This window comes from Brassica rapa, chromosome A10 (genome assembly GCF_000309985.2).
Source record: "Brassica rapa cultivar Chiifu-401-42 chromosome A10, CAAS_Brap_v3.01, whole genome shotgun sequence".
NCBI classification, from domain to species: domain Eukaryota; kingdom Viridiplantae; phylum Streptophyta; class Magnoliopsida; order Brassicales; family Brassicaceae; genus Brassica; species Brassica rapa.
The window spans coordinates 472771-496426 of NC_024804.2; the positions used below are offsets into that span (position 1 = coordinate 472771).

The following is a 23656-nucleotide window of genomic DNA, read 5'->3' on the forward strand; positions in this document are numbered from 1 at the left end:
ATATTTTTTTAAAACATAGATTATTTAGGAACAGAGGGATACTACTGTATAAACGAATCTAGAGATTCGAGAACTAAAAGCGAAATGACACAGCCTTTTTCTTCTAACAAAATTCTCTAATCACAAATTCAATTGTTTATTGGCGCAAACAATGTTGAATACATACGCAAAGAGCATATTCCTATATTCAATTTTCCACACACCTAAAAATAAGTGCACGCTTACATATATCCAATGTAAGACATGATATAGCGAAATGGATATCCTTAGACTCAACTTCAATGTTTGATTAAATTATACAGAACCGATATAGTATGGTGAATTATATTTTTTTATCGACAAGATTAATTATCTGACTAAATTATTTACTAATATAGTGAAAAAAGATACTGTTGAGTCTGGCAAGATTCGTGTTAATACTAAAGTATTTTGGTAAAACAATTGTGTTTCAAGTATTTGTTCACTGTATATACTTAAAACAAAGAGGAAGAAACATAAAAGTTAGCGTTACTCTAGTGGGGTTTGGACTTGAACATTAACATGACAACATTGCACGTGGTATACTTACAGTAAAAAATCTTTTTTTTTTGTCATCACTTCAGTAAAAATTCTATAAATTAATAATGTTGAGACTCTTAAGATTTATTAATTTATAGAGTTATTAATTTAAAACTTTATTAAAACTTTTATTTTTTAAAATATTTTTAGTGTAAAAATGAAAAATATATTGGTTAGAGTTTATAGATTTGAACTTTAACTATTTTATCAGAGTATTTGATATAGTTTATGTATATGATGAATACACATTATATAATACAAATTCACTTTTATATGCAATTTAGTAAAACTAAAATTAAAATTTGAGATGAAATTTATTTTGAAGAAAAATATAAAACAAAAAATTTGTATATGTATGGTAATTATTAATGTATGATTTTAATGAAACCATATAATTATCTAGGAGTTTTCTAAATTTATTAATTTATGGTGTTTATTAATTTATCGAATATTAATTTATAGAGTTTTTACTTGTATAATGTATTTTGATTCGATATTAATGTTTGTTTACTTTGTTGAATCTGATGTATCTTGTAAAGGTTAGGTAGGATCGTTTGAGTACAGGTTGATGCTACGTCCAAATGAATTTGACAACTTTGTCTTTTCATGCAACTTGTTATCACAATTCGCCTTTATTATTTATACACATAAGGACATATAATACGAGAAAAAAGTCACAAAACAAGATAAGACATAACATAGAACTTTTGCAAATTTGGAAAATACAAAAGGTAGCTCTTGATCTCATTTATTAATTAATTATCATGTTCTTGGGTGGGGATAGAAGAACATAGCAGAGTTTTCTTGATGCAGCTTCGGATTTTCCTGTAAAAGAAACTTCCTCTTTTCTTGTTGATGACCTCTTGATCCATTTTATAGTTCTCTCCCATTTCATTCCCTTGTACATCATACTTCTCCTTGGATGCATCAAGACTGGTTTTTCTCACCTTGAACCATATCAAATTAGAAGCCAAAAATGTTGTGAGTAGCATAATTAGCACTAAGGGACTGTCAGGCATACAAAGAAAGAGATAGAATACGGCTCACCACTTGAGTTGGTGACATTAGCTTGGTTGTTGAGTTGGGAGAGTTTTGTAGGTCTGTGATTTGGTCTATGCGACGATTTGAGCTACCAAAACTATCACAAGCGCTCGAGGTTTGGATGGAGCCCTATAACAGTAAACAAAACGTTAGCGTTGTGAGGTGGAACCTGAAAACAGAGGATTTACCATAGTAAAATTAAGCTTATAGTTGTTGTTGCAGATATCAAATCAGAATCACTATCCTCATCATCACTATGATCAATGAAACCGGTGAGTGACATTTTAGGTCTGTAATCGTTGCGATTTTCTTGCATAAACAAAAGATTCCCATGCTCCTCCTCATCATTATTTCCACAATTGATAAAAGAGTTCAAATCATGAGTTGAAACATTATCTAAACCCCTGCATAATGCATCATGGATCTGAGTTTCCTTCTCCGCATCAAGCAAGCCAGTAAAGTGACGTTGATTCTGTAACCCCTGAAAAAAACGGAAGAATACAAATGAAGTCGTTGTCACATTTCCTGACTGAAACAAATGAAGACCCACCTCAAATTCACCAGAGTTGTTCATATGTGTGAACTGAGAGTGATTATGCTCAACTTCACCACCACCACCAGGAGCAGAAGAAGAAGAAGAAGATAAATCTCTGGGGTCATCCTTAAATATTATTTTGCACACTGTATATGTGGTCTGGACAAAATCAAACAGGACTTTAAAAAAAAACAAACAAACCAATAGCAACACAAAAGCCAAATCTGGATTTGAAAAAGTTAACATACCTGAGTAGGAGTCAAGAACGTAGAAACATATTCATGCATAACCCATTCGGGTTTCGAGTGAAACACCAAAACCCTTTTCTCACCAATCTTCTCCCGGTTCCCTCTCTTTCGGATTATTTCCGTTGTAACTCCTGTTTTCTTCCAAAAACCAGACCTGGTTTTCCTGCTCTGTCTCTCTCCTCTGTTATACTTGTTGTCCTTCCGACCGAAAAAATACCAAATCTGATCTCTCGATTCCCTCCTCGACTTGCCTGGCAAAAAAAAAAAAAGAACTAATTAGTCCATGAGCCGATTTAACAAAGCACGTGCGTGAGACTTACTAGGTAACTCCCAAGGTTCGAAGCTACAGATATCTACTGTGCTAATGGCTTTGTCTACATGGCTCGTGTCACCACCGAGATTTTTGAGCCTGAGGTAATAGTCCACGATCTCCTCGTCTGTCGGAATGAATCTGAACCCCACCCGATTTTCCATTTTTTCAAGGACACGGAAGATTTTAACAGATGAATATAAAGTTCAAAAAAAAAAAAAGGATCAGGAGAGAGCTTTCTCCATTGTTGCCGTTCTGTAAGTTAAAATGGAAGGAAGAAGAGTTGCTTTTTATACCAAAAAAATAAATTTATTAAACGTTAATGTTTAAAGGTGAAGTTAGGGGTGTCAATCCGGGCTGGCCCGGTCCGGTTCGGTCCAAACCCACTAAATCCGTTGATATTTGAGCCCGGTTCTGATCCGAAAATATTTTGGGCCTAGAATTCAAAGCCCGGTCTGACCCTTGTAGGGCTATAAAGTTTTCAGGTATTTTTGAGCTTTTCGGAAAATAATTTGTCATTGTCACTTCCATCGTTTTAATATATGTGAATTTTCATTAAAAAAATAGTTTCATTTTTTAGTTTTAAAATATAAAGTAAGCTTAAACGTTTCTTCTTTATCAAAAATATTTTACTTTTCCGTATGCTTTTAAAATATATTATAAACAAATCAAATTTAATAAAATTTAAATAATCAAAAATAAATTAAAACTAAATATATAAAAAAAATTGAAATAGTCAAACGTTTCATAATTAGTATTTGGAAATAAAAAACATGTTGTACAAAAACTAAGAATTTGTATTTGGAAATAAAAATATGTTGTACAAAAAAAGAAGAATATACATCTGCAAAATTTAAAATGTGACACTTGTAATGATCAAACAATAAAGTGAATTAACAAATTTTATATTTGTTTTATTAGGGTTTTGGATAAAAATATTAAAATAATATGTCAATACTAATAATGATTTTGATTCAAAAATGATAATATTTAAGCTAAAATATAAAATTTCGGATTTTCGATCTTAGTTCAAATGGGCTTATGTCTAAAATACCCAAAGTCCAAATAGATTTAGTTCGAAAAGTCTGATTTTTTGTTTGTTTATAAAACTAAGCCTAAACCGATATTTTTAGGGATATGCAGGTTCGGACTGCGGATTTCGATTCTAATTGACATGTCTAGGTGAAGTGGATAGTCAGTTATTCTTTTCTTTAGGAAAAACTAATTTCCATTCATTAAATATTACATCTAATCCAGATTACAGCTCAGATCAGTCCACCTGGGATCATGCATCATCAAAAACTTGCTAAACGACGAAAAAAAATAATATATATATATATATATATATATATAAAGTGCTGCTGCATTTTGCGACTATTCTATAGTTATAGAAAGAAAAGAAAAAATAAATCGTGTAAGATAAGATACCGTAGGTTATAAGGCTTGCAATTTTTTTTCTTTTTTTTATAAGATATAAACTCACGGTAAATTTTTTGTTGTTGATGTTCCTCTGTAATGTTGTATATGTTTATTTTCAATGATCAATGAAAATTCAGTGAAAAAAAAACTCAAGGTAAATTTATATATTGTTTTATTCCAACTGGACATATATTATTTTGCATCATCAACTCGTCAGCGTGTGACGACATGTGCAAGGAGATATCGGCAGCTGGCTCTCATAAATAATTGTTGTTATTTCCTTTTTTATTGTATTGGAATTTGGGCTGCTTACATAGTGAATTCGGTTTTCTCGTGTCGTGTTTATCCCATATGGATTTTTTTTGGGTAAAAATAGTAAAATACCAATAGTAAACTTTTTATACTTCTCTAATCTAATACGATAATATTAATCTTATGTATAAGCAAAAAGCAATATATACGCACCTGTGTCTAAACATAGATTGAGAGTTAATATTTCTAACACCAGTTTCAAGTACTACTATCCAAAAAGTAATATACACACACCTAGCTCCTTCCATATCGAGATGGTAAATGTTTTTTTTTTCTGAAAAAAGAGATGGTAAATGTTAAGAATAGTTTTTCTTAAAGAGGTCTGAAATTGAACCTTAACATCAGGATTGCATTCTACATATTTGCGTTCATATGATGCACTCTAAAAGAGACATTTTGACATTGACAAAGTATATTATCTATCACCATATATAAAAAAAGCCTTCAAGAGATTAGGGTCAATATAAGGGGTTATTACTTATTAGGTATCATGTCGGGCATTGATGAAGACGAGTCAAAAGGAAGTGGACCATGACTTTTTGTTACATGCCAAAGCTAGATATTTATTTAATTATAAATGCGCATATTCTGACAAAGCTAGAGATGCTACAACCTTTTTACATCTAACCATTTATTTAATTATAAATGCGCATGATATGCGTAGAAGAAGATACGGAAAATTAAGGAACCTATGTAGATATCTATTTCCACACATTTAGACAGTAGTAAGTCCATGCATACATGTATTTCTTCATCGGCATGCATCACATATACACACGTACCGGGTATATAGATAACATAAAGTCTAGAGAAATCAATATCACTTTTTTTTCGTCTGTTGATTAACATAAAAGGGTGTAGGGCAAATAGTAAACAAACAATTTTAAAAATAATTTTTTATTTAGTTCGATTGCTAGAGTATTTTCTTGTATACATATGATACTGTAAAGAGAAGAGAGGAAGCAAAATAAAAGTAACCATTGGTACTGGGATAATTTGAACTTAATTAAACATCAACATGACAACATGCACGTGTATACATATATAAATATGATGTGGACTTAATAAAAAGACTCTTGAAATAAAGTAATTTGATTTGATGCTAGACTTATTTTCCTTTTTTGTAGAAAACTGTATAATGTCTTGTGGGGATTCGGTAGGTCATGAGGAGAGGCTGATTGCGACGTCAAAGAGAATTTGAGACTTTTGATAGTTGTTATCAATATTTAAAATGATTACAATCTTGTCTTCTCGAATCACTTCTCATCATAAAATTCACAATCATTTTCTTAATAAGTAGTATATGTTTAAGGACATACAATACATTTAAAATACGCTACAAAACAACAAGCTAAGACATAACGTATATTACTTGTACAGATTTGGAAAGTACAAAATCATGTTACTGAAAACAGGTGATTTTAAAATATAGCAGCTCTTTTCTTCTTGATCGAGGGACATATCAACATTTTTGCTACTCTTGTTGGAGATAGTCTCAGATAGATGATAGATTTATGCCCAATCAAGAAAACCGGTCAATGATTTTTGCATAGCAACAGTCTTACTCTGCTCATCATCATCAAGCAAGTATTTCCAATCATAGCTTGACAGATTGTCGAAAGCCCCGTGAATTGCTTCTTCGAGCTCCGTTTCTTGCTTCTTATCAGAAAAGCCACTAAGCTGGTGTGCATTCTTTGGTTTCTTAAAAGTCAAAGAAGAAGAAGAAGACAAATTAGTGTTTATAAAATATTAAATATGGTTTTGAAAACTTTACATTTATAAAGTTTGAGATTGAGATAGACCCACCTCAGATGCTGCAGGACTAGATTCTCCTCCAGAGTTATTCATATGAGTGACTAGAGAGAGACTAAGCGCATCAATACCACTACCAGGAGAAGAAATCTCTCTAGCTTCCCCCTTTTTGTGTACTTTGCAGATTGTATATGTCATGTTCTGTAATTAAACCATAACACGGTCCAAAATTCAGAATATACTATTGAATATTACAAGAAAGCAACAATAAAATAAAAAAGGAAACCCCACAGAAGTTATAGAGAAAATGACCTGAGTAGGAGACAAGCAAGCAGCGTCATACTCGTGCATGATCCAGTTGGTTTTGGATCCGCTCGAGTGAAACACTAAAACTCTTTTCTCACCGATCTTTTCGCGATGCGCTGATCTCTTTCGCTTGATATCCATTGTAACTCCAGTTTTCTTCCAAAAACCAGACTTGGTTTTTCTGATCTGACGTTCACCTCTGTTATATCTCTTCTCCTTGCGTCCGAAGAAATACCAAACCTGATCTTTTGACTCCATACTCGAGTGCCCTGAGAATGAACAAAGAAGTATAATCAGAAAACATTTACCCTATTGTATCGGGGAAGACTCGTGAGACTTACGAGGTAACTCCCAAGGATCGAAGTTACAGATATTAATTGTGCTAATGACTTGATCGACAGGGCTCGTGTTGGAACCACCGTGATTTTTCAAACGGAGGTAATGGTCTACGAGCTCCTCGTCCGTCGGAAGAAACCTGAGCCCCACCATATTCTCCATTTTTGCTTCGGCGACAAAACTTTCAAAGGCAGAGAAGAAAATGTATGAGAGGAGAAAAAAACCAAGGAGGTTCTGTATTATTTATGCTTAACAAAGATGAAGGTCTGGTTTGACACGTGTCAATACGTACGGTGGAAGTATTAAAATTCAAAAATAAAAAGAGTCGATTACATCGTGACCGTTGATTCGTTGGATATAGGTTTTCGGCGGGGACGTTTGGGCCGTCGGCATATGATTCCTTCTTGTTTTAAATAATTGGACGACTTCAAAATATCACCAGCAGTTTTACATTTAGACCCTCACATTATTAGAGTATTTACAATTACTGTCACTGGTCTAACTTTATATCCCTTATATATTAATTGAGGAACATTTGAAAAGATGTAACCTCAATTTTGTATTAACTAAAAGAGGCCCCAATGCATAGGTGTCACTCAATTAGGTAGTCAATTACATTCAATTGAAAAATAAGTAGGTCCACATTCGATTTTTATATGTTGTTAGATACATAAGTTGGTCAAACTATATGATATAATGATATGATATGATATTTTCTTTCCTTAAATAAAACCTACGGAATTACCATAAATGACTAATATATATATGACAATTAATGAGTTTAATAATAAAGATTTGATAACAATGTATATCTCCTCCATCATTTTTGTTTAATTTTATATTATTAAAATAAATTAAACAATCAAATTAGCTATAAAAATAAAATTTAATTTTTTCGTATATGTTATATTTTGAATTTTTAAAAACGATAATAAATGACTAAAACTATTAAAATTATTATGTTAAAAATTAATGATCAATGGTTTAACATTTTTATTATAAGAAGATACACATGATTTTAAAACCATATGAGTAAAAAATATTATTTAATAATAAAATAAATATATATATATATTAAACACTATATACCATAAGATTACATAAATATTTTAATATTAAAACTTTCAATGAATTTTCAAGAACATTTATAAATTATAAACTTATTAAAAATTTCAGATTGAAAATTTTGTTATCGATGATTTAAATATTTTGTTATAAAACGATATGAACGATCATAGAACCGTATGATTATAAATTTTTATTTAATAAATAACTATACAAAATATACTATTCCTAGAAAAATAAGTTGGTCCATCTTAACTTATATTAAACTTTTTATTAAACTAACTATCGAATTGATAAATAACATACCAAAAAATGTTTTGCACTTTCCTTAAATAAAAGCTACGAAATTACCTAATATGATTAACGTATATGTGAAAATTAATTATAATGAATAATAAATATTTGATAACAATTTTTGTATCTTAGTTCTTTTTTTTAATTTTATATTATTAAAATATATTTAAAAATCACATTAAATATATAATAAAAACATTTATATTTTTCTTATATGTTATATTTTGATTTTTTTAAAACGTCTATAAATTATTAGAAATTTGAAGATCCCAACTCTGAAAATTTTGTGATCAATAGATTATTTTTTTTGTCATAATAAGTTACAAATGATCATAAAATTGTATTAATATGAACTTTTATTTAATATTATAAGAAGATACACATTATTTTAAAACCATATGAGTAAAAATATCATTTAATAATAAAACATATATATTTATATATATATATATATAGATTATACTATATACCATAATATTACATAAATATTTGAATATTAAAACTTTCAATGAATTTTCAAAAATATTTATAAATTATAAACTTATTAAAGATTTCACATTGAAAATTTTGTTATCGATGATTTAAATATTCAGTTATAAAATGATATGAATGATCATAGAACTGTATGATTATAAATTCTCATTTAATAAATGACTATATAAAATATACTATTCTTAGAAAAATAGGTTGGTCCATCTTGACTTACATTATATTTTTTACTAAACTAACTATCGAATTGGTAAATAATCTACCAATTTTTTTTTCCACTTTCCTTAATTAGAAGCTACGAAATTACCTAATATGATTAACGTATATATGAAAATTAATTATTATGAATAATAAATATTTGATAACAATTTTGGTATCTTAGTTCTTTTTTTTTAATTTTATATTATTGAAAGATATTAAAAAATCACATTAAATATATAATAAAAACATTTATATTTTTTCTTATATGTTATATTTGAATTTTTCAAAACGTCTATATATTATTAGAAATTTGAATATTTCCACTCTGAAAATTTTGTGATCAATAGATTATTTTTTTGTTATAATAAGTTACAAATGATCATAAAATATAACGCATATGAATTTTTATTTAATAAATATTCAAACTAAATAATATATATATATATATATAAACACTAATGATTTAAAGCAACAAGATTGGCTGATCAATTTAGTCGTCCAGTTGAAATCTTTCAAAAGTATGTGAAAGACTAAAGTCAAAGTAAATATGGATTTAGAATAGTAGTTATATTTTACTAACCAAATACCGAAAAAAACTGAACCGAACCGAAACCAACCCGATATCTGGGTTGAACACCCGTAATCCAAATGAAGCCAAACTATTGTTTTATTCTCCAAAATATAATAAAAATAATAACTTAATCCCGCGCAAGGCGCGGGTCTTATCCTAGTAATAATACTATAATTTCGGACTCTGCATTGCTTAGAACATTCTGGTCCAACACAACATAGAGGAAGGTCAAGGATGTAATTTATATGAGAAAGATGATGGATGGACCGGTCCAACATTTGCCTATACGTGCATTATATAGAAGTAAGCAATCAACGAGATTAAATCGTGACCATTGATTCATTATGTTATATGTTAATGATTCTGGAAACGTTGGACCTTTTTGTGACGACGTGGGACTGATGTTTGCATCAGCTGCAAAAATATAACAGTGTTTTTATTTTTGAGACTTTTCGTTATAAAACAGTAATTGACTAAAAGACGTCGTTAAGTGTGTTATAAAGAAACATAAAGTTCTTTAAAATGAATAAAATATAACAAAGAAAATACAGCATATATACTAGAGTGGCTATGGATTACTTGGTAAGAAACCGACCACTGGGGGTCAAAGTTTTTAGTGAATGTGAGAGAATGTAACCATGGCTCACTGCTCTACGAGCTTGCTCACACACTATCAGTTTAGCCGCTGAACCAAGCAACGTCAAGTTTCCAGCCACCGTGCTTACCCGCGCCTTTTTCTTCTCAGCTGGGCCACTTAGATATTAGTTACTTTATTTGGTCTTTAGCTTTAACTCTGTGTTTTAGGTCGTAGCTGCTTCTTTCCAGTTAACCGGTCCCTTGTAGCTCCGATCTGGCTTACTGGGCTTTTTAATATTAAATTTTCTAACTAAAAAATTGATCAAACTTAGTAACTTACGTAGCACGTTACTGTTTCAAAGTTGGGACAAAATTTCAGTTATCTAACCCTATAAAACTATTTTACTAAGATCACATTATTTTAATGTAAATTTCATTATTAAAATATATTCTCTTCCAACCATAATACCAACACACTAAAAAACTAATTTTAGAGTATTATGTTATTAATTTTTTTTATTTTATTAAAAAAAATTATAATATAAATAATTATGACTATGTAACTATATTACATAAAAAATGTTTTAATTTTCTTTTAAAATAAATATTTACTATTTCAGTATAATATTTTGATAAAACATTTAAATAAACTATTTCTATATGTATATTATTTTATTATAAATATTAAATTTACTTTTTGTATCTATTTATTTTTATTTGTTATTTATTTTATAAGAATTTGATATAACATTATTTATTTATATTAAATAGTACTAAATTTAAAGCATAACGTTTTTATACAGTTAAATCCGGTGGTCTCCTTAGTGGAAGAAACCGGACACGTGTAGGGACGTAACATAACCGAAATCTCGAACTTGAGACAACTTTAAGGAAATCACTGTCTTTTCCATTTGTCGTCTTATTAAACAAATCTGTCAAATAATAATGATGGAACAGAAGCCGGCCAGGAATGTGTCAGAACACCAATAACGACCAAATCTAAATATGTGATCAAATTGGGTCATGTGAAAGCATCAGCAATTTCTTCGCCTATATACATATTTATAGAAATATTATTGTAGAGGTTTTTCTACTCTATATGGGATATGAATTTATATTTAGTCCGATTACTAAAGTATTTACTCAAATCGTCCCATTATTGTTTAAGCATTTGTAAACTAACCAAACAAATCTGTATAAGAACAAAACTTAGCAACTTTAAAATTAGTGGGTGTTCGGACCTACATTAAACATCGACATGATGTAGACGTAAAGAGAATCTCCACATGCTAAACTTTTGTACTTAGATTTAATATTATAGTCTTGACTCTGAAATATTTGTTGTGAGGATTTACGAGGCTGGCCCATATGAGAAGGATTTGATTGCTCTTAGTTTGAAAATTTTGTTAGTTGCGTCAATTGAAATGACATATAGTTTTGTCTTATAACCATTTTCTGATAGCAAATTCACTTTTATATATTAGATTAGGGCATACATTAAAAATACGAAAAAGTTACAAAACAAGAAAGACATAACTCAACTCATACATGGGAAATACCAAATGTATTCTTAATTGATCTCATTGACTGGTGCATCATATTCTTGAGACACAAGAACATAGCTTGATTTTCTTGGCGAATTTTTGTATCATCCTGTAAATGAAACCAGCTCTTTTGTTCTTGATCACCATCTCTTGACCCATTTGATCACCTCCGATCTCACTTACTTGTGCATCATCATCACAAGGACTCATCTTCTTCTCAGATATAGCACTATTGGCTCCCAGAGCTTTGCTCACCTTGAATCACATATCAAAGAAGCCAACATGTTGTGAGTAATGGCAAAAAGTAGTAGCACCTATGATTATGTTGGATAATTCCAAGCTTGTGGAAACTTAACATATTATTAGATGTTTAATATGTTAAGATAAACACAATAAGGAAACCTAGAAATAGGAAAAGGAAGTTTCTATTTAGGTTAGGTTTGTGTTTTCCATATCCCACATGTTAAAGGGAATTGTCTTTCATATAAATATAGGTCTAATGGAGAGGTGTTCCAGATGATCTAAGTGAAACATATTGAGAGCTTTAGTTTTGAGTAGTTTCTAAAGCTAATAAGAAAAGTTGTTCTTATAACTCTTTGTGTTTAGGAATTTTGAGAAAGAGAAATAAAAAAAGCTTACCTCTTGAGTTAACGACACTGACTCGATTGTTGAGCGTGGGGACTCTGGCAGGTAAATGATTTGGTCTATGGGAGGATTTGAGCTAGCAAAACTAACACAAGTGGTCGAACTTTTAATGGAACACTGTCATATGGAACAAGACTTATAGCTTTTTGTGAGGTGGAACCTGAAAACAGAGGATTACCACAAATGGTAACAATAAAAATGATGCTTACTGTCGTTGTTGCATATAGGGACTCAGAATCACTATCATCATCATCGCTAATGAAACCGGTCAGTGGCATTTTAGGTCTGTGATCGTTGCGATCCTCTTGCATAGACCAAAGATTCACAAGCTCCTCCTGCTCCTCAGCATCATCATTATTAGGCAAACTGTTGAAAGCCCTGAGCGTTGCATCTTCGATACGAGCATCTTCCTCCAAATAAAGAAAGCCACTAAACAGACGTGGATCCTGTAATTCAAACGAAGACTCATGAGAAATGGAAGAAGACAAAAAGGAGATGGTTGTGAAGTGACCTACCACTTCTGTCTCGGTACTCAGTCCTCCAGAATTGTTGTTGTTCACATGAGGGACTAAAGAGATGGAACTTGTAATCTGGTGTGACCTACCACCTCTGTCTCTGTACTCAACCTCTGCCTCTGTACTCAGTCCTTCAGAACTGTTGTTCACAGGGATTAAGGAGACAGTTGTTGTCTGGTTTGGGTTCTGTACCTCTGTCTCAGTACTCAGTCCTCCCGAACTGTTGCTGTTCATATGAGTGATGGGAGAGTGATTCTGCTCAATTTCACCGCTACCAACGGAAGCAGCAGCAGAAGAAGAAGGTAAGTCTGTGGGGTCACCCTTAAACATTACTTTACACACTGTATATGTCATCATCATCGTCTGTACATTAAAAAATAGAAAAAAACACAAAATCAAATCAAATGACAATCGTAGCCCAATCAACAGAGTACAACAACTACGAGCAAACCAAATAAATAAAATACCTGAGAGTCAGGAGACGAGAACGTAGCGACGTATTCGTGCATAACCCAATCCGATTTCGATTTCGATTTCGATTTCGATTTCGATTTCGACCCACCGGGAATCTTACTACTGTACTTAAACACAAAAACCCTTTTCTCACCAATCTTCTCGTGATCTCCTTTCTTTCGGATTATTGGCGTTGTATCGCCGGTTTTACTCCAAAAACCAGACGCGGTGCTCCTCCTCTGTTTGTTGTTATGCATTTGTTTCTTACAACCGAAGAAGTACCAAACAACCTCATCTCTCGATTTTATCCTCGACTTGCCTGAGGAAAGAACCAATACGAATCATTCAATCCTTCGAAACTAGCGAGATGATTATGTTCATACAACAGAGTGTAATTAAGACACACTTACAAGGTAGCTCCCATGGGTCGAAGCTATATATATCGACTGTGTTCATGACTTCGTCTACATGACTCGTGTTACTCTCGAGGTTCTTTGGCCTCACGTAGTGTCCGACGATCTCCTCGTCCGTCGGACGGAATCTGTAACCCACCGGATCCACCATTTTGTGATGCTGACGAAAGACTTTTGAGTTAATAAATAACGAAAAAAGAAAGAAGAATCAGAATATTTAGCAGAGAGCTTCTTTCTCCATTGTTGATCTCTCTTCTGCAAATTAATTGTAGGTGGAAGGCGGAAGGGGTTAGTATTATTTATACGCAATTCGAAAAAGAAAAATAATAATAATAATTAAAGAGCTGAGTGACATAATGTTGACGTCATTTTCGTGGGACATACGTGGGTGGAATGGTAAACATGTGTATGACTTTTTACTTTTATAAGAAAAATTAAAAAGCGGAAAAATAGAATATTTGAGTTGCAATATGCCAATATCTACCATTTCGACGAAATATTGGAACCTATAGTACAGATATGAACTCGTCATGTGACAAAAGCAGTAAGTTACTCTCAAGACGTAAAATGCAAAATACATTTTTTTCTTTCTAAGAAAGTACATTCTTCTTCGGCATGTTTAAAGTAACGTTAACGTCGACGGGTCCATTATCAATAACAAGACAAAGTAAAACACAGACATATAAATCCGGTGATAATAACAAGTATATTCAAGTCAAGAAGCTTCATCGAAGTCCCGTCGATTTTATAAAGTCTCTAACCACTATTTTATATGTTCTCTGGATATATATACATATATAGGCGTAGTAATTCTAACACCCACTTACCAGAACGAATCATTTTGGTGGTAAAGAGGTTGCGGTTATAACTTCCGTCATTTGGATTCGATTTGCGCTGGAAATGACTATTTACATTGTTTGGGTTCCCATTAAAAAGGTGAAAACACCTTTTATTTTACCAAAAAATTCTAACACCCACATTTTAGCATTAGTGATAGATGCAGCGCATATGGAAGATAAATATGGGTTATTTACAATTTATTTATTATAATTATCTTAACTATTTATATTTGTTTAGATTAAGATAATAACGTTTTAGATAAGCTTTATCTAGTTTTTAAGTTTATATTTTAATATTTGTTTTTTATCTAATCGTAGGAGTCGTGCCTATATAAAGGCTTGGTATTCTTTGTTATATATAGAAAAAAAAATTGGCATACGCAATTCAACGTGAATATTAAAATACAAAGGAACACAAAAGAAGCATATATACACATAGGCTTACACACACACATCTGCAGAGTTGCAGATAAGTCACTTAAATGAGGATAACTTTCATATGATTACAATGCATTTTACCTTAAGTAAAAACTGATCACGTTTCTTTGTTTACCTTACATTTCTAAAATTGAATAGTATACTTATATCATAAGGAATAGTGAAATAGTAGAATAATCAAAAGGTCAAAATAACTAAAACACTTAGCTTGACAATGTTTCATTCAATAATCATAGCAAATTTCTCAAGACCTGATTTTAGTATATTAATAACATTTATTTATTCTCATTTTAGAGATATTCGCATTTATTATGTTAATATTATGTAATTATATCACTTTTTAAGAAGGTAAACCTTGAGAATTTGATATGAATTAATAAAATTTGCTAGAACTCTAGAAGCGCATCTTTGGAACTTGAAAACCTGATAAAATGTTATGCAGTTCATTCATAATTTTAATTATTGTTTCTTTTCTCTAAGATAGTGGAGACCGTGAATACTAGATTACAGAAGTGTGTGAAAAGAGACATAAATAGTTTCAAAAAAAAAAAGAGAGACATAAACATTGATTGGTAAAATGAATAAAATTCCATCACAAATTAGAGAATAAAGGAAAGCATATACAGAGTGAGTTATGGATTACTTATTAAGGAGGAGACCTATGGCAGTAACGATGAGTGTTGATTCTGTTGAAGGTGAACCAAATTTGAAGTGTTTAGTGAATGTGAGAGTGTAGCCATGGATAGCTTACTTCTCTACGAATTTGCTCACAAACTATCAAGTTTGTTTCTGAACCAAGCAACGTTAAGTTTCTAGCCACCATGCTCACCCACGCCTTCTTCTCCTCTTCCCCTGCAGCCGCCGATGCCGCCACTCTTGCTCCCAACAGAAGCACTGCACACAGCCACACAGGTAAAATTTAAAATGAATTTCTAGTTATGGAGATAAACCCACAGGCCACAACATGTTTTCTCTACAGTGATATAATGCACACCGGTTGGTACATTGGATGCTACATTGGAGAGGACAAGAATCACAAGTGCCAGAACCGCGGTTCCTTTGGCTTGGTCGATTTTCGCATATGGTTCCATTAGATCCCATAGAGCCGCAGGGATACCAGTTTTGTTGAATCCAATACATGTTTAATTTAAACCCATTAGCAGATATTAGCATCCCTAGTGTGATTAAAAATAGACACTTGCTTTCCACTTCTTGGTTTGCAACACAATGTTGCTTTCTCTTTGCGTCTCTGCATCGGTTTGTTTCCTTGACGCATTTGAATCACGGTGTGTGATTTCATTCTCACCAGGTGAAACAGCGCTGTTTCTGAGTGTCTCAGGATCCATTCTCATGTTTATTATATCTAATCAATTTAAATATTTGTAATTAATGTTTCTCAAAAATATACAAAAGTATCCTAAAAAATCTATATTTGTGAAACAAAGAGAAAATCTAGAAAATCTTACTTTCGGGAACAGAGAGGGAGAATTAATATATTTGTCTTTAAAACTAAAACAAAAATTAAAAATAAAATTAAAAGTGGTGAAAACATCATATACAGTATAACCTCTTTAAATTAATATTCTATAAATTAATATACATTAAAAATCTCTATAAAATAATCTAATTTTATAGTTTCAAATTGAGTTTTTAGTTTAATTAGTATATCGATAAATTAATATTTCTATAAATTAATAAAAAAAAATTGTTTTGGTGTATTCTCAATATTATTAATTTATAGAAGTTTTACCGTATTTGTATAAATTAGTTATGTTACAAAAAGGTTATATAGTTTTCCGTGTATTGGAAATAAGAGAAAACTGGAACAGCGAGGCAGTGGTGGGCCCCGTAACGTTTCCAACTCTCAGTACCGACCAAATCTAAATATGTTACCTGATTGGGTCACGTCTAAGTATCAGACTACACGCGCCGCTAACTTCTCAACAAAGGCTTCAGTTCAAACCAAAAAGGGTCAATCAGTTTGGAATCTCTTTTGTCTGTCTCAATGATATTATTAGTACTGTACCCTTCCTTCTGGCGTTTATAGGATTTAATTGCACGATTTCCCAAAAATAAATTATAGTAATATAGTACTGTATAAAACTGGTAGTTGCAAATTTTATATTCAAAAGATATTACAAATTAGCAACCGTCGGACGGATAATGCAAACTGAGAAACTGTGCATTTAAAAATGAAACTCCACAAGATTTAGTGATCCTGATTCACACTCGAATAATTAAATTTGGTTTGCCATGGTGAGCCTGTAAGAAAATTAAGGGGCTTAAAAAACATCCAATCTCTATTTATTTTCCTTTGAACCATAATCCTAAATTTGTGTAAAACAAGAGAGTTGGAGATCAAATTAACCCACCTCAGATCTTGTAGCGTACTCGAAGGCCCAGTTTGACTAATGGCGACGGATCGAAGAGTGATTAAGCTCAACTCACTAGTCCTACCAGAAGGAATGTCATTTTATATTGTCTTCACTATAATCTCTAATCTGCAGACAACATATAAAAATATTATGATTTGTCATTAAGTATGTTCTTTTGTGTCCATTTTCTTCCAGTCAGGTTACTAGATTCCATCGAATCTATCACAGCAAAATTTATTAAGAAAATATATTGTTACACAAAAAGAGTAAAATAGAGGTAGAGAGTTGAGATTATGGATTTTTAATTATCATTTTATTTAGTTGACAAAAATATATTAAAATTTTGGGGTTGAAACTTTTAAAAATGGCTTTCGTTTAATATCTAGAAGTGTTTTCTCACTTGTTAGACAATCTTTATATATCTTTGTGCATTCTGTTGTTTTATTACTTTCGTGGGGTAAAACTGACTATAAAATCTACCTTCCTTTGATTTGAGACAGACTTTCTGTTCCTAAATTCTTTGAAAAAAAAATATCCTGCCAAACTAGATGAACAAGAAAATAAGTTGCCCCAAAGTCTCTTTACCTTGTGACGTTATTGCATTGAAAAGTTAAAAAGAAAAGAAGATTACGTTGCTTTTAATTAGAAAATAGGGCAAATAGGATTCCAAAGTTGACATTTTAGATTTTTGATCAACTAATGACACATGGTGACGTTTATTTTTCATATAATTAGTGCAATTATCATATGACAGTAGTAGTAGTAGTAATAGTATTACCAAGAGAGTATGAAAATATCTATATTCTTGGGCTTGTGTTCTCATTTATTGACCTACTAGGGTAAACCCGCCCTACGGGCGGGCAAATAAATAAATTAACAATATAAATTTAATTTAAATGTTTAATTTATTTTAAGTAAAAAAATTATCTTTCATAGAATTTTGCAACAATTTTATTTTATTTTACTAAATATACATGACAGGCAGGTAAATAAATAAACGAATAACATATAATTAATATAAATCTGAAAGAGTATTTATAAATATAAATATATTCAAGCTTAATTATGAAAAGTTAATTATTTTACATATTTTTAATTTCTTAATCTTAGTTCAGATGGTAAGTATAGTTTTTAAAGATTATTGTGATACTTGAGTTAAATTCACAAAATATAATGTTGGTGCCATTTTGACCAAAAATATAAAAATAAAAATAATGCTGGTACCATTTAGTTGATTAAAGATTTTGAGCTTCTGTTATAATCTGGAAGAGGCTTACGCAGATCGGAGAAGGGGTAAAGTTTTTGATGTTGTTTTATGGTATATATATTGAGATGGCTGGTTCACCTCTAGTTTTTCGAAATATCCATTACGTTTTTCTTCTTCCACCATCTAGATGTCAAGATTGTTTCACTATCATGATTTTTTTGACAATATTATTTGATTCATTAAATGTTGTTTCATGTGTCGGCATAAAAAAATATCATGACAGAATACGTCTTTGCGTCCCAGCAGTATCTGTGTACATAAGATTAGAGGGATTTAGAGGCGAGGCTTGGAAAAAGGGTTAGATGAGCTGCAACTGGGATAGACAATAAACGCTCCATGGAACGTGCATGTGTCCCTTGGCTATGGGTGTGAAACCAAATTGTTCCTTCTTCGACTATAAGATCAATACTATAAATATAATACTTGCCTGGTTTAATTGGACATTGCTTCACTTTTTCCGCTCCGTCCCACCAATGATTCTCATTTGAAGAAGCATGGTGGCTCTGATACTGTTTCGAGACAGACTTAACATTACCTAGACGGCCTTGACATTGTCCTGACTCCTAAAAGTAAACGACTTCTGAACCTGGTGAGCATGCAGACTCCTTATTGAACTCCACTTTTTTAATACTTATTTCCAGCAATGTGTGTGAGAGTTCCCGAAATAATATCTCTGTGGAGAAGCATAAGCAAAAGACCCTTCACAAGTTGCTAATGTATTATAAGAGGTAGTTCTGGTTACAAATGCAACTAAATTTACCAAACTGGAATACGATTGATGCTCCAGAATGGAACTTACCAGTTACCACCAAAAGGCATATCACAAAAATGTTCCAGAGACTCTACATACTTAGTCACAAACATGTGTATGAGTATCTACAGTGTCGTGCGAAGAGTTAATAGGGGCCAGAGGCAAAGTTTAAAAATAAACTTATTTATAACTATAATGAAAATAATTTTGCAATATGATATATCATTTTCACCAAATACATAAATCTAATGCTGTAAAAGAATAAGTTTATGCTATATTATGTCTTATAGAAAAAAAATACATGAATTTAGAAGGTTAGTTAGTCTACTATGTAGATAGGGTTTAAAAAAAATAAGTATACACCATTAAATTATAAATTATTTAAAATTTTGGGGTCTAGAAAAATTCATATTAATCGGGAGGGCCTAAAACGAATGTCTTTTTCAATACACTGCAAGCACGTCTCTGAGTATCTATATACATATAGATTCTCCAAACAAAAAAATCTCTTTATGACCAAATAAACTAACACTAAAAGACTATCTTTTACAGTCTTTCAACTTGGTAATTTCTAAAAAAAGAAACTTGAGTAAAAGACAAATGTAGATCCCATAACTTCATTATATTAACAAAGTCAACATCCATGTGAAGTAAGCTAAAGATTCCCCACTGATTGACAAATAATTTGGCTCTCTTTTATCTTTTACATCAGATCAACGATTATTTACCTTATTCTTGTTGTTGATGTATGAACTATTTTCCAGTGATCACTTGCAAAAAGAAACAACATTAGGAAATATATCCAAGAACTAAAACGTAGACTAAATAAAAAAGAAATGATATGATATTTTTATTTCCTTGGCGAGCCGTTTGAGAAGCTCGGCCTCTGGCGAGCCATTCTCTGCTACCAGTTCCTAAAAAAGTCTCCTCTTGTATAAGTTTGCCACTGTGATTACTACTCAAGACAGTGCTACCATTATTAAGTTGATGCATGCACTGTTCCAAACTTCCTTTATAGACCTCACTTTTACTGTAGCCATTCCTCTTAATACTTCACCAAATATCCAGACATTGACTTTAATCTCTTTATAAAGTATTAATATGAGCTAATCCTCGAGTCTTCATGAAAATAAAAACTTTAGCAATAATGATTACATAGTCGAGAAGTATTAAGCGTCTCTCATATAAAATCAACTCATTTGATTTTGTTCATCAAAATCAGAACTTTATCATAACCTAAAATACCATAAATACTTGTTTTTGAAGTTACTAAACATGTGGCTATACTGGCAGCGAGTGTCATGATATCTCCAGAAGTACAGAACATCGATGGCAGAGCTGACAACATAGGCCAAATGCTCTAGCTCCAATCACTTCAGCAGCTGCATATACAGAGCATCCGCAAGGGTTGCCGCAGCCGCCACTTCAGGTTTAGCCATTTGCTCATCCTTCCCAGAGATCGACGACCCGGCGGTGGCTCCTGCGATAGCAGTAACAGCTGCATCCACACCCGCTACACAGACAGACGGGTGAATCTGAGAGTTGAGTGCTTGAGTCTCCTGCTTCTTCTTCTCCAGTGAACTGATGTTTGCTTGTCAAAATTGTTGCACAAAAGGTCAAACCTCTGGAAACCATTCCTGCAAACAGATAATGGTGAGAATATTTTGTTCACTGAAGAAACTAACAGTGTGAATTTAATCAAACTCATCTCTCTAACAATTGACTAAAGTTTTAATGGGCACTCAAATTTGAAAAACCAAATCTTATTTACTCGTATGGGAGAATCAATGATATACAAACATATGTACACAAATATAGAGATAATGTTTTAATAGGTAGGTGTAGGAACCTGAGATAGATGCATATGAGCATGTCTTATACTCCATATTATTGTTTTCATTCCTGAACACAAATCAGGAAAAAAAACATATTGATCTTCAAGTACAGAATAACCAATGTAAGAGGATAATTCTGCCAAGATTCAGCACGCATGACCAGAGTCTTGATCAGATTCTTACAGTCATTCACTTCATTTGTTCGACAGGAACCTGCAAATTCAAAACTGCATGTAACCAGTGTGGTAGTAATTAATAAAAACCCTAGATAAGCTAATCGTTGATTAAACAAAATATACAAAGCCATCAATAAGAATGCATAATGTTTTTGTAAAGAGACAAAAAGTGAATTATGTAACCAAAGATTCTAAGGAATATACACTAATTACCTGGACAGGAAAGTGACCCGATCCTTTCCCACCTCACCCTCCCGAAAAAAAGCTACACATCACAAAGCAGGAATAGGTAAACAATTTAATGAAATAATATAGTTGAGAAAAAAATTTAGCTCGAGAACAGAACTACCTGAGGGATATTTCGCTTGAAAGTACTGAATTTCCCAACAAAGGCATCCAAGATACGTCCTATATACGATGTTGCATGAGTTTAGTTAATGGGTGGTGAAGCCAACCAATTCTAAATTACGCGCTCAGTGAATGTTTACCAGTTGAATCCGTGCTTCATCCATTGACTGCTGATCAACACCTTTCTCGAATTTTGGGTCTACCTGAATACAACACATATTTTCGCTGACAAATGTTTAGCTAACACCAACAAATATCGCAAGGAGATAGTGGACTAAAATAATTGAGATTCGTTTCTTACCTCCGACAATAGTAACAACTACCTTAGGCTCAACACCAGAGTCAGGCGTGCAGCAACCCCGTTAAAAACATTTGGGCAGACCTGCAGTGGAAAATAATAGTTGCACATCGTTTTCAAATCAGAGCACTGACATGTATGTTCAAAAGGCACTCAATAGAATCGAGAATTTACATATACCAATAAATCCAGACGGTTGACATGAGGTGGTGAGTGCTCTGGGTCTCTTCGTTATAGATGGTTTTAATGCCTTTGTTGAGCGTCGTCTCTGCGTCCAATTGTCATGTCACAACCTGGCAATACTATCTCTTTTGCTCAGTGATGTTTATCTTCCTGAGAAATCTGGGTGATGTTGTTCGGATTCAGCAACAGGAACAAGAAGAGGAGAAGATGAAAAGAGAAAAAAGAAGAGACTTTTATTTTCTTCATTATAGAGAGAGTTTGGACGGCGAGGAGGATAGATGAGCTCACCATTCTTCTGGGCAAAAAATTCAAGTGTTATTTGGATTTGTGATTATGATGTTCAAGGGTATAGACTGACCTTTTTATAGCTGTAGCCTGTAGATGCACCGCCTTGAATAGAGGTAAGATGCATTGAATGATGATAAATCGTGGTTGCAGTGGGTTGAAGGAATTAAAAGGTCGTTAATGGCAGTGAATCAATTCATCCTGTAACGGTTTCGTGGAGACGAAACAACACCACGACATCTCGATCCAGGGAATAGTCTTCACGATTTGTTTCAAAAGGATGATATGAACCTTAAAAGTCTAAAAGTCGCCATTGTTGAAGAAGGAGAATTCGACAATAAGCGTAGCTTTTGATTTCTTTTCTCAGCCCTAATAATGTAATGTAATCCCGAGAATGAAAAGAAAATAACCTAATATGAAGCCCAACATAAAAAACGTGATAGCCCAAGTCGAAAACTACAATTTTTAAAAAAAGGTTGGACACGTGTAGAACTCTCCTTCCTCTATTTGATGAGGTGGCAAGAGGAGAAGAGAGTTAAGCTCTTCTTTATATTATAAGATTTGGAAAATGATGAACGATCCGTTTAACCTTGATAGTCCATTAATTAATTACGGCAAAACAAAAAGATGGATACGATCAATAAGAAATTTCTTTGACGTAAATAAAACAACAAGAAATTTCGTAGAAATCATAGATAAAATAACGATAAGAATCGGCATAACAACATGCACGTTGTATACATGTAGTAGACTAAAAGAGACTTTATAGATTATTTAATACTAAACATTTTGATTCGACATTAATATTCGTTTACTTTGTTGAATCTGATGTATCCTGTATGGGTTAGGTAGGATCGTTTGAGTAGAGGTTGTTGATGTTACGTACGTCCCAGAGAATTTGACAAGTTTGTCTTTTCATACCACTTCCTATCACAAATTCGCCTTTATTATACACATCAGAGCATACAATATGGAAAAGTCACAAAATAAGATAAGACATAACATAGAACGTTTGCAAATTTGGAAAATACTAAAAGTACTTATTGATCTCATTAATTAACTAATTATCATGTTTTTTTTGGGGGGGGGGGGGGGGGGGGGGGGGGGGTGGGGGGTATAGTAGAACATAGCAGAGTTTTCTTGATGCAGCTTCGGTATTTTCCTGTAACAGAAACTTCCTCTTTTGTTGTTGATGACCTCTTGATCCATTTTATGGTACTCTCCCATCTCAGTCCCTTGTACATCATCATATTCTCCTTGGAGGCATCAAGACTGCTT

General features: G+C 32.3%; 3 protein-coding genes across 13 annotated transcripts; all 3 read right to left on the reverse strand.

The window, feature by feature from the left end:
- Window positions 1-327: 327 nt before the first annotated feature.
- On the reverse strand, window positions 328-4009 carry LOC103844609 (NAC domain-containing protein 5). Of its 3 annotated transcripts, XM_033282518.1 has the most exons (6): window positions 2703-3979; window positions 2383-2633; window positions 2150-2293; window positions 1804-2080; window positions 1606-1728; window positions 328-1505 (listed from the first exon to the last, which is right to left on the reverse strand). In XM_033282518.1, exons 1-5 carry the CDS (start codon window positions 2854-2856, stop codon window positions 1700-1702), a joined length of 855 nt encoding a protein of 284 aa, XP_033138409.1. In that variant the 5' UTR covers window positions 2857-3979; the 3' UTR covers window positions 328-1505; window positions 1606-1699. The 3 variants fall into 3 exon arrangements, with proteins under 3 accessions (XP_033138409.1, XP_033138407.1, XP_033138408.1); XM_033282516.1 differs by having other exon boundaries at window positions 1804-2293; window positions 2703-4003; XM_033282517.1 differs by having other exon boundaries at window positions 328-1728; window positions 1804-2293; window positions 2703-4009.
- LOC103844608 (NAC domain-containing protein 5) lies at window positions 3188-7531 on the reverse strand. Its single transcript, XM_033282519.1, has 3 exons — window positions 6823-7531; window positions 6488-6750; window positions 3188-6376 (listed from the first exon to the last, which is right to left on the reverse strand). Exons 1-3 carry the CDS (start codon window positions 6977-6979, stop codon window positions 6200-6202), a joined length of 597 nt encoding a protein of 198 aa, XP_033138410.1. The 5' UTR covers window positions 6980-7531; the 3' UTR covers window positions 3188-6199.
- A 3938-nt stretch (window positions 7532-11469) lies between these two features.
- Window positions 11470-23443, reverse strand: LOC108870108 (NAC domain-containing protein 5). 9 transcript variants are annotated; one of them, XM_033281713.1, is made up of 13 exons: window positions 22452-23443; window positions 22382-22385; window positions 22091-22252; window positions 21914-21994; window positions 21753-21815; window positions 21614-21672; window positions 21478-21529; window positions 21103-21301; window positions 13581-20890; window positions 13185-13489; window positions 12412-13080; window positions 12197-12319; window positions 11470-11812 (listed from the first exon to the last, which is right to left on the reverse strand). In XM_033281713.1, exons 9-13 carry the CDS (start codon window positions 13732-13734, stop codon window positions 11609-11611), a joined length of 1455 nt encoding a protein of 484 aa, XP_033137604.1. In that variant the 5' UTR covers window positions 13735-20890; window positions 21103-21301; window positions 21478-21529; window positions 21614-21672; window positions 21753-21815; window positions 21914-21994; window positions 22091-22252; window positions 22382-22385; window positions 22452-23443; the 3' UTR covers window positions 11470-11608. The 9 variants fall into 9 exon arrangements, with proteins under 9 accessions (XP_033137604.1, XP_033137602.1, XP_033137601.1 ...); XM_033281711.1 differs by having other exon boundaries at window positions 22325-22385; XM_033281710.1 differs by having other exon boundaries at window positions 22382-22388.
- Window positions 23444-23656: the final 213 nt, after the last annotated feature.

Bases quoted from the DNA above. Each gene is read 5' to 3' on its own strand.
- LOC103844609 (XM_033282517.1), bottom strand. From the start codon at position 2,856: ATGGAAAATCGGGTGGGGTTCAGATTCATTCCGACAGACGAGGAGATC. The intron at 2,294-2,382 runs GTATGTTAACTT...GATTTTGTCCAG, and splicing joins CGTTCTTGACTCCTACTCAG to ACCACATATACAGTGTGCAA. The intron at 1,729-1,803 runs GCTTAATTTTAC...TTACTGTTATAG, and splicing joins ATCTGCAACAACAACTATAA to GGCTCCATCCAAACCTCGAG.
- LOC103844608 (XM_033282519.1), bottom strand. From the start codon at position 6,979: ATGGAGAATATGGTGGGGCTCAGGTTTCTTCCGACGGACGAGGAGCTC. The intron at 6,751-6,822 runs GTAAGTCTCACG...GTTCATTCTCAG, and splicing joins CGATCCTTGGGAGTTACCTC to GGCACTCGAGTATGGAGTCA. The intron at 6,377-6,487 runs GTCATTTTCTCT...GTTTAATTACAG, and splicing joins CTTGCTTGTCTCCTACTCAG to AACATGACATATACAATCTG.
- LOC108870108 (XM_033281714.1), bottom strand. From the start codon at position 13,734: ATGGTGGATCCGGTGGGTTACAGATTCCGTCCGACGGACGAGGAGATC. The intron at 13,490-13,580 runs GTAAGTGTGTCT...TTCTTTCCTCAG, and splicing joins CGACCCATGGGAGCTACCTT to GCAAGTCGAGGATAAAATCG. The intron at 13,081-13,184 runs GTATTTTATTTA...TTTAATGTACAG, and splicing joins TCTCGTCTCCTGACTCTCAG to ACGATGATGATGACATATAC.